Here is a 10,840-nt window from a genome sequence, read left to right on the forward strand (position 1 = left end):
GAGAAAATTATCATAAAATTTAGATATTTAACCCTTTTATGCCTATATTTAATAAAAGCTAGCTCTACCATACCCAAATTAAGATTTTTAGCAAAATGATGTGACTTGTTCCTAATTACATCCACGCCCTAGATTTGACTTGCTTTAGGCTAATTGGGTTTTACAACCCTAGGGAATAGACTTTTCCTCCACTTAAGCAGGTCCCTGAGTTTCTCTGCACTGGTCATAATATCCTAGTCCATCTTCAGTGGCTGTAAACCAGCTCTGGGTATACTGAAGATCACTACATATGATAAGTCTTTCACAGGACGCCACAGTAAGTACATAGCTGGGGCCAGAGTCAGTCTTTTTAATCTCTGCGGAGATTTGGGAATGCCATATAGAAGAGTAAGCCTCAGCTATGATGGAGGCATCTGCATAATGCTTCTTTAATGACTGTGTAGAAACCATGAAATACACTTCATGTCAAATTAATCTGAATATTGGAAAACTTTATGGAACCTAATACAACAAAATGTTAGATATTTCATAATCACTATGTCTTAATATGTAAAAATAAAAGTATATTACCACCAGCATTTTTAGAATGATATTTCTCGTTTATTTATTGTTTCGGCATATTTTATTTTATTAGATACTTTGGAGCTTTGTAATTCTTCACAAAATTTTTTCAAGCTCAATATTTAGCTTTTGTATTAGACACTGTAACTCTCCAGCTCCGTTGAGTTTTTATGCATATTCCTGCACATGTCTTTCTTAGCTTGCTGACACATAATACCTGGTACCAGTTTCATGGTATTAGGCATCAAAGGCCCTCATTTAAAATTACCACATAAATATTAATTATCCCATCTTGCAAGAATTTTAATTAGGCATTTTAATAGAATTCTTAACACACTCCAGAATCTAGAAATGAATTATTATATTTCATAGAATAGAATCAAGAATCCTAGAGGCTAAGACTTTTGTTGAAGTTCATAGGGCCACACAGAATTTCATTTTCACCCAAAGTATTAGAATTTTTGCTGAACTGTGAGAATAATATATTTACATGTGTGTCTTTCAATTGGAAATACTAGAATTGGAAAGACAGAGTCTCACATACACCCGCCAAGAAGTAGTATTAATGTTTAGCAATCATCAATATATAAATATAATCCACTGTAAGAATAAATTGTACAGTTTTCTTCCAAGCAGTTTTTCATTATAAAAGATTTATCTTAAGTTTTCCTGGTATTTCAAGCTAGATCATTGTATTTTCTAAGATAGATGCCACATGTATTTTTTTTTCTTTACTAATCTATTGAACAGTGGACCCTTACTTCATTGAAGAAAAATAATTGACTTACTATACTCTCTAGCAATTTAAACAATTTTTCTCTGGAGGCCATGTCCAATACTATTTTATATTTGATTCATTTATCGTTTAATGCCCTTGCTAAATTTTTCTAAATATATGAATGTCATTTGTTTTTTATGGCTTTTGATAATTTTGCATGTTGTTTTATGAAATTTATGATATTCTTTGTTACTTCTCACTCATTACCCAAAGCATCACTGATATTCATGCTTCTTCTTTATGTATTTATGATCGGTAATCTCTTATTTTTTGCAAGAGATTTACATTTAACTCCTTTGGTACAAATATACAGTTATATAGAATAAATAAAACCTAGTATCTGATAGATCAGTAGACTGACTAAAGTTAACAATAATCTATTGTACATTTCAAAATAGCTGGAAGAGAATAATTTAAATGTTCCTAGCATCAAAGTATCACATGTACACTGAACATCTGTACATTTATGTATTAATAAAAAAAGACAAAAACAAATAATTCAAGAAAAAATCTATATCACTGCCAGTTTTTGTTTACGTATTTATTTAAAGAAATATATTTAAATATACTTTACCATAACCATACTTTGTCATTTTCTACTAGAATTTCAAGTTTAGGTTATGTGTTTGGGGTCAGGCTAGTCACAAATACTATATTACCCTGTTAATGTTTATTATAATGTTATTATCATTTCATAATTATTATTTTAACTGAATTACTAATTTTATATATGACATTGTTACATTGGTTTTCTTATCTAAGAATACCCGATTTATTCTGCTTTCAAATTTTGTATTAAAGTTTCTTTCAAAAATAGTACAGTTTTTAAAAATGTAACCTGAGTCTCTTTTTAATTAGCAATTATAATCTATAAGAATCAGTATGTTTACAGATGCATATGAATTACCTCTTTCATGTTTTATAATATGTATAATTTTATTTTTAGTTTTCATCTTGTCTTGATGAGATATCTGCTATACTCTTCTACCCCTTGATTGTTTCAACATGATTCTCCTTTCAATCCCTGTCTCCTTCCATTACATTATATTTATTTATTTATTTTTGAGACGGAGTTTCACTCTTGTTGCCCAGGCTGGAGTGCAGTGGTACCATCTCAGCTCACCGCAACCTCCGCCTCCTGGGTTCAAGCGATTCTCCTACCTCAGCCTCCTGAGTAACTGGGACTACAGGCATGCGCCACCATGCCTGGCTAATTTTTGTATTTTCAGTAGGGATGGAGTTTCACCATGTTGGCCAGGATGGTCTCAGTCTCTTGACCTCCTGATCCGTCTGCCTGGCCTCCCAAAGTGCTGGGATTACAGGCGTGAGCCACTGCGCCTGGCCTCCACTATATTTTTAACGTGCTTATATGTCAATAGCCCTAACCTCCTCATAAACAATACAAGACTCATGGACATAAAACTGCTTATTTCTGCTTCAGTATTCATTCACATAATATAAATTGAGTGCTTATTAAGTGTCTGTCTCTCGGGGAAAAACAGTGACATAAATAACGAATATCCCATGCCTTTAGGTTTCTATGGGAGATACGTATATCAACTCAATGACCTACACACTGATATATATTTTTCCTTCTTTGGGCAGTTAGACACAATACAGTATTCCCCAAGCCACATTTTAATTAAGCATTAAAATTTGTAGAAACAATTTCATCAATTAACCTTATTTTGTTACAAGTAGTATAAGATGTTATTACCTAGAGTAAAGTGAATATATGGACCAAGTCAACATAACATTGCCTCCTCTGTAGACTCTATAATTTTAGCGCACAAATTTTAAAAATAATTTTTTGCCTTTATATTGTATCCTTAATATTTTAAATACTTAAAAGGAAAGAAGAAATAAATAGTGCAGAGTAGCACAAGTAAAACATTTCATGAAAATTTGTTCTGAATATTTTAATTCAAATATTAACAAAAGAATATAGAAAGGAGGTGTCAGATACAGAGAGATTAGATATTAGGAGGCCTTATGCCAAAGCATTGCTCTCAAAATCACTGATTTGCATGCATGTCTATGTTTGTGTGTGCATGTGCGTGCATGTTTTTAACTTCTACGCCAGTCATCATGGCCATATGGCCATTAGAATGCTCCCAAAACCAAAAATATACGCAAGTAGAAATAAGTAACACAAAACTACAACCAACTGAATTTACAGAACACCGGTATTTCCAAACCACATTAAACTCTTTCATATTTGCATGGATTTATACACGTTATTAGAATGCTTACGCATCAATTACATGACTATAAAATGGGTATATAACTTAGCTCATACATTTTAATAAAAAGTAAATAATATAAATCAATACTTCATAAATGTTTAAGTACGTGAACAAAAAATAGTTCACTTCTATATACTCTATCATCAAATATCTTACCTAAAAGGCCTCCATGCATAAAAAACCACTACTCTGAGTTTATACATTAGGTCTCTAAAGAAACCAACTCGTTAACAAAGACAAACTTAGGAAACCGGGCTGCAATACCAGATCACTTTCAACTTGTCCTGCTCCTGTGACTTACTGTAAGGAAGCTCTTAAACAAGGTCCTGATTTTATAATGTCGTATACCTTAGATATGAGAAAATGGAAAAAATATGACCTACCTTATAGAGTATTACAGATGATTAACTGAGTTATCACAGAGAATGTACCTAATATCACATAGGATAATACATGTCCAATAGATGTAAGTGACAACATGAGATTAACGAGGCTGAGTCACACCTCAATATCATGATGCTAGGTAATTATTTTCTCAATATTTTCATTGAGATTATTAGAAATACTAATATCAAATATTTTTCCCCTTAGTGGTGCTCCAGGAGCTCAGAGATTCCAACAGCTCTAAGTTCCAAGTCTCTGAGTTTATCCTGATGGGATTCCCTGGCATTCACAGTTGGCAGCACTGGCTCTCCCTGCCCCTGGCTCTGCTCTACCTCTTAGCTCTCAGTGCCAACATCCTTATCCTGATCATCATCAACAAAGAGGCAGCACTGCACCAGCCTATGTACTATTTCCTGGGCATCTTGGCTGTGGCAGACATAGGCCTGGCTACCACCATCATGCCTAAGATTTTGGCCATCTTATGGTTCAATGCTAAGACCATCAGTCTCCTGGAGTGCTTTGCTCAGATGTATGCCATACATTGCTTTGTGGCCATGGAATCAAGTACCTTTGTCTGCATGGCTATTGATAGATATGTAGCCATCTGTCGACCGCTACGATATCCATCAATCATCACTGAATCTTTTGTTTTCAAAGCAACTGGGTTCATGGCACTGAGAAACAGCCTGTGTCTCATCTCAGTGTCTGTGTTGGCTGCCCAGAGGCATTACTGCTCCCAGAATCAAATTGAGCACTGTCTTTGTTCTAACCTTGGAGTCACTAGCCTATCTTGTGATGATCGAAGAATCAATAGCCTTAACCAGGTCCTTTTGGCTTGGACACTCATGGGAAGTGACCTGGGTTTGATTATTTTATCATATGCTTTAATACTTCACTCTGTCCTGAAGCTGAACTCTCCAGAAGCTGCATCCAAGGCCTTAAGTACCTGCACCTCCCACCTCATCTTAATCCTTTTCTTCTACACAGTCATCATTGTGATTTCCATTACTCATAGTACAGGAATGAGAGTTCCCCTTATTCCAGTTCTACTTAATGTGCTACACAATGTCATTCCCCCTGCCCTGAACCCCATGGTATATGCACTCAAGAACAAGGAACTCAGGCAAGGCTTATACAAGGTACTTAGACTGGAGTGAAGGGCACCTGATATGGAAAAGATATTCATTTTTTGAAAATTTTCTTCACATGTTTTTATATCGTATTCTCCAATTGCTGCAAATGGCAGAACAACAAAGAAATAGCATAACGAATTGGTGGCAACAACTGACACTTTAGAACAAAGGAGATAGAAGTAACATTTGAAATATTTGGGAGTCAAGCAAAAATCTTCATCACAAAGGGTAACGGTGATGCTATTTGTCTCAAGGAATTCAAAGAAAAGACTAATGTAATCTACATTTCATGTTCTTACCCACTTGTCTTAGCTAAAACTTCCAGACGTGTTGAATAGAAGTAGTCAGAGCAGATATTGTGTCAATCTATTCCTTTTAATTGAAGAGCTTAATATTTTATATTTGATGTAATAATTGATAAAATAGGAGATACTTCTGCATTTTCATGATTTGCTTTATTATGTGTCTTATACTTTTAATTTGCAAAGGACTTGAATAGACATTTCTCTAAGATTACATGCAAATGTCCAAAAAATACATGAAAAGATGCTCAACATAACTAGTCATTAATCATTAGGCAAATTCAATCAAAACCACAATAACACACCCCTTTACCCCCTATATTATACAACACCACAATAACACACCCCTTTACCCCCTATATTATACATATAAATGTACTGCAAATTTATTTTTTGCAATAAGAGATTAGTGTTTGCAAGTATATGGATACACTGAAATCTCAATACATTGTTGGGAAGTAAAAATGGCACGGTGGCTGTGGAAGAGTTTGGCAATTACTCAGAAACTTCAGTGCCATTAACATATGACCCAGGACCCAACTTTTAATAATACACCCAACATAATTGAAAAAAATGTTAATATAAAAACCTGTACACAAATATTTACAGTAGCATTATTAGCCAAAAAGTAGAAACAACCTATATATCTATAAGCTGTGTCTTGTTCTGTTTTGTGTTGTTACAACAGAATACCTAACACTGAGTTAGAAATACAGGTTTATTTAACTCATAGTTCTGCAGGCAGGGTACTTCAAGGACATGTCCCTGGCTTCACGTGAGGACTTTGGTGTTGCCTCATAACATGGCAGACAAGGTCAAAGGGAAAACAGACATGTGCAAAGAGACAAAACCCAACGGGCTTCCCAGCTTTATAACAACTCACTGTCATGACTAATCCATCTCCCAGAGAACTGATCCAGTTATGTAACAGAGAAAACTCAGTAACTGCCGCAAGAATAGCACCAAGTCATTCATGAGGAATCCATCCCCAGGACCCAAACATCTCTTACTGGGCCCCACTTCCCAATACCACTACAATGGGGATCAAATTTCAACCTGATTTTTGGTGGAGACAAGCAAACCCTATCCACACCATAGCAGCTACTGAATGGATAAACAAAATTAAGTGTATCTATACTAGGAATTATTATTTAATAAAAGGTACCTATATGAGATGATAGATATACTAATCAGCTTCACTATAATAATTATTTTGCTGTCTCTATCCCATAATTTCATGCTGTAAACCTCAAATATATATAGAATAAAACTTATCTTACAAAAATTCAACTTGATTGAATTAAAAATTGCTAAATTTAACAAAATGATATGGAAAATTTTGTATAGTAAAGAGGAAAAATATAAAAAGAATAAATTCTCCCAACAACAAACAAACAAAAGTAAATAAAGTACTCGTACAATCTGCAGCATACATGAACTTTGAAAACATTATGCTTAGGTTAGTGAAGAAAGCCAAACACAAAAGGCTACCTAGTATCTGATTCCATTTGTATGAATATCCAGAATAGGTTAAGTCTATAGAAAAAAAAAGCAAATTAGTTGTTAGCAGGGAATGGAGACTCCAGGCAATAATGAGAGACTAACTAATAGTTATGAAGTTTCCTTTTGAGGTAATGGAAATATTGTGAAATTAGATAGTGGCAATGGTTGCATAGCATAATGAATGTAGTGAAAGTCACCCAATTGTACTTTTTTTTTCATTTTATATAAAATTAAGGGGTACAACTGCTTTTTGATACATGGATGTATATCCATGTATAGCCTGGCTGTGGTGAAGTCTGGGCTTGTAGTGCACCCATCACCAGCATAGTGTATATTGTACCTACTAAGGAATTTCTCATTCCTCATTCCCCTTCCATCTGCCCATCCCCCAAATCTCCAATATTTATCTATTTCACACTCTATGCCTATGTGTACACATTAGGTAGTTCCCACTTAAAACTGAGAACATGTGGTATTTGCTTTTCTGTTTCTGAGTTATTTCACTTAAAATACTGGCCTCATAATCTATGCACGTTGCTGCAAAAAACATTATTTCATTTGTTTTCTTGACTGAGGAGTATTCCATTGTATATCATATCACATTTTCTTTATCCAGTCATCTGTTGATGGACACAGGTTGATTCCGTATCTTTCCCTGTGATAAACATACTAGTGCCAATATTTTTAAGTGTAATTATTTTAAATGCAATTATCTTCTTTTGGGTAGATACCTAGGATTGGCATTGCTGGATGGAATGGTAGTTCTAGTTTTAGTTTCTTGAATATTTCCGTACTGTTTTCCATAGAGGTTGTACTAACTTACATTCAATATAAAACAATATAAAAAACTGCAAAAATTATTCTCTACATGTATATTTGTTATATAACTTTCTGTAAATTAAAAGAACACAGATGTCTGAGAACAGGAAAATACTTAAGGAAGTGTGTAAAACACATAATGTGCCTTTATTTAATCATAATACTGAACAATCCTTTTTTGAATGTGCTTAATATAAACATTAACTGAAAATGATAGAATTTTTGTTTAAAATTTGATGTTATCCAAACGTTTGTCAAAAGCATATATAGCAATTGTATATAAAAGAAAAAGTATCAGAAGTTACCTCTACATTATAGAATTAGGTTCTAATTATCTCTGTGATGTCCTCATTTTTATTTTTACACTTAATAAAAATAAACATTTTTCTTCTAAATAAAAATACATAAAATTAGATTAATTATTGTCTTTTATTATTGCGTTTATTTGCATCACTATTATTATCTCAAAATTAAGGCATCTATTTATTGCTAGTTTAATATTTATATGTAATAAGTCTGAACTTTTGATTAATTTTTACAATTCCATAATATTCATCACCAATCTTCCTTGGAAATAAATTGCTTGAAAACCAAGGCCCATGTTTTCTGATGCTTTTTTCAAAGTTCCTAGACTAACTCTGAGAGTATGAAGCACTCAATGATGTTACTTAACACATGAAAACATAAAAAAAGGAAGATGCAAAGTTGTCTGTGTGAGCAATTAACACATTCTGTGCTTGCTTCCAATTTGTATGCCACAAGGCCTTAAGCAAAAAGAAACAACTCTGCAATCTTATTAATAACATTATTTTTAAAATAAAAACATCCTGTGTTCTTTCTCGCTTCCCCCCACATACACATGGCCACACATAAGCACATGTACAGATACATTCATAGGAAAGTATTCACTAGTTACTTATGAGGCATCATATAGGTGATGAGCATGGAGTGTTTCCACCCTTTCATCTCCTGTGAGCACTGTCTTAATTCCAACACTGTGACCCTAATTATATGAAATATCCCCTTGGGACATATAACACATAATTTTCTTTAAAGGCTCATATCAGTAGTAAAGGTATCAAGGGATTTTAATGTTGGGGGGAGTACATGTACATATATTGTAGGATTCTCATGTGTTCTTTGACCAAGATTCTGAACATCTGGGCCAAACTGCATTCAGCTCATTCTATTGGCATCTGGAAATTAGGTATTAAAGGACATAAAAAGGAGACAGGGGTAGTGACAGGATTTTTCTTGTTGTAGTTCATAGTAGATAAATTGGAGAGATGTTTTGCCAAAGTGTACAGAATCTTTGAGTGTATACTATTGATTATTCTCAGAAATTCAGACTTGATTTCATCCACTTAGTTTGAAGGTAGAAGTGTTGCAGACATTTGTTTTGCAGAATGTTTATTTCCCCAATTTTCAGGTTTTCATTCAGTGAAATTTTTATGATGATTTTGAATATTTATAAACAAAGCAAACACGAACCATTGGAAATGATGAAAGTCAGGTATGAACCACCCGACAAAAAATAGAAAACAGTTCTTGATTATGGTCAGAATTCTTCCATAATCAAGTTCTTACCCGTCCTCCTCTTGTTCCTTAGAATAAGAATCTAATTAACTGGCTTTATTCCTAGACAGACATAGTTGTGACTGTGTTTCTTTGATTTTGGATAGCAAACATACTTGGATGAACCTACAGTCATTTTGAGAGAAGAGCATGGTCTGTAAAGATTGAGCATGGTCAAGTGAGGAAACAAAGTTACTATTTACAGAGTTTGGGGTGAAAATACACAACCGATGATATCAAAATCATACTTTATAAATGGTGGTATTTGTTTTTAATGTTATCACTTAATAGACCTACTCACTCACAGCATAATACAAATCTATTATTCTTGCAGAATTATAAGGTAATATAGCATTAAAAGCATTTTATAGGCTTATATTTCTTGATGAGACTCATCACTTTTTTAAAAAAGTTGTGGCCCTCAGCTTCAAATCCTGATAATTGGGAACTCAGTGTATTGGGGACTAGAAGGTATTATAATTTCCCTTTTTCATAAAATATAAAGCTGAATTATCTTTCTTTCATCACCAGCAATTATATAGATTTGTGTAAATTTACATTGCCACAGCAGTCACATTGCCCAGCTGAGTTTCCAGCAAGTATAAATATCATTCTCAGAGGCAATTTATAGTACAGTTCAAACAGACATCTTTCTCAACCGAAATCTCTTTCCCTTTGACTCTCGGGAAGCACAAATTAGAGAAATACAGAAAGCGGCATGTAAGATAAAATTAAAATGTAGCTGCTGTATTAAAAGAAGAGAGAATTAACAAAGTAAAATAAATTTTTGCTAACTTTAAAAAAAGCGTTTTTAATTTGTTTTGGAGAAAGTATTATATAACTTGTGCTTAGTGCTATATTATTTTGTATCAGCAAGATCTTTAACTGAGATGCTTATAAATGTAATTGAGATGAGAACTAAACTTCTCATGTAACAATAAAGCCAGTTTTAGTAATTAAAACTATATAAAAAGGAAACACAAGAGACATAAATAGGATATTTATGTGTTTCCCTTTTATAGTTACAGTTTTAATATATATTAATATAATGTATATTAAATATATATAATGTGAGCTATAATGTAACATATATTAAATATATAATGTGAGATACTATATATGTAACATAAGATAAATATGCAATGTGAGATAAAGACAGCATAACTCATCCTAAAGATATATTTTTTATTTTCAACCTAGAGGTATCTTTACGTTCTCTAATTTCTCTACTTGCTTCTGTTACAGACATATAGAGTTAAGAGTTGACTGCTTAAATGAATCGATAAGGAAAAGCAAGCAATAATTCAATATTTTTCAAATATTTATGAGAACTTGGCATATATTAGTCAAGTATTTATCAAACTACATTAGAAAATCTAGCTTATTTTCACAGTAATCTATACAATTATGTATGTATGTGTATAAATTATTAATTTTGTTTCTTTAATAATAAATTATAAAGGAAATTTGAAAAATATAATACACAAACATGAAAAACAAATTTACAAGCTTCACAGAAAGAAAATTGATAATTTTGTT

At 33.0% G+C, this 10,840-nt stretch overlaps 1 protein-coding gene across 1 annotated transcript; it reads left to right on the forward strand.

The window, feature by feature from the left end:
- The first annotated feature begins 229 nt into the window (after positions 1-229).
- Positions 230-8,141, forward strand: OR56B2 (olfactory receptor family 56 subfamily B member 2). The gene is made up of 2 exons (XM_055355298.2): positions 230-316; positions 4,177-8,141. Coding segments are annotated over exons 1-2 (951 nt in total). The 5' UTR covers positions 230-315; the 3' UTR covers positions 5,127-8,141.
- Positions 8,142-10,840: the final 2,699 nt, after the last annotated feature.

This window comes from Gorilla gorilla, chromosome 9, assembly GCF_029281585.2.
Source record: "Gorilla gorilla gorilla isolate KB3781 chromosome 9, NHGRI_mGorGor1-v2.1_pri, whole genome shotgun sequence".
Lineage (NCBI taxonomy): Eukaryota > Metazoa > Chordata > Mammalia > Primates > Hominidae > Gorilla > Gorilla gorilla.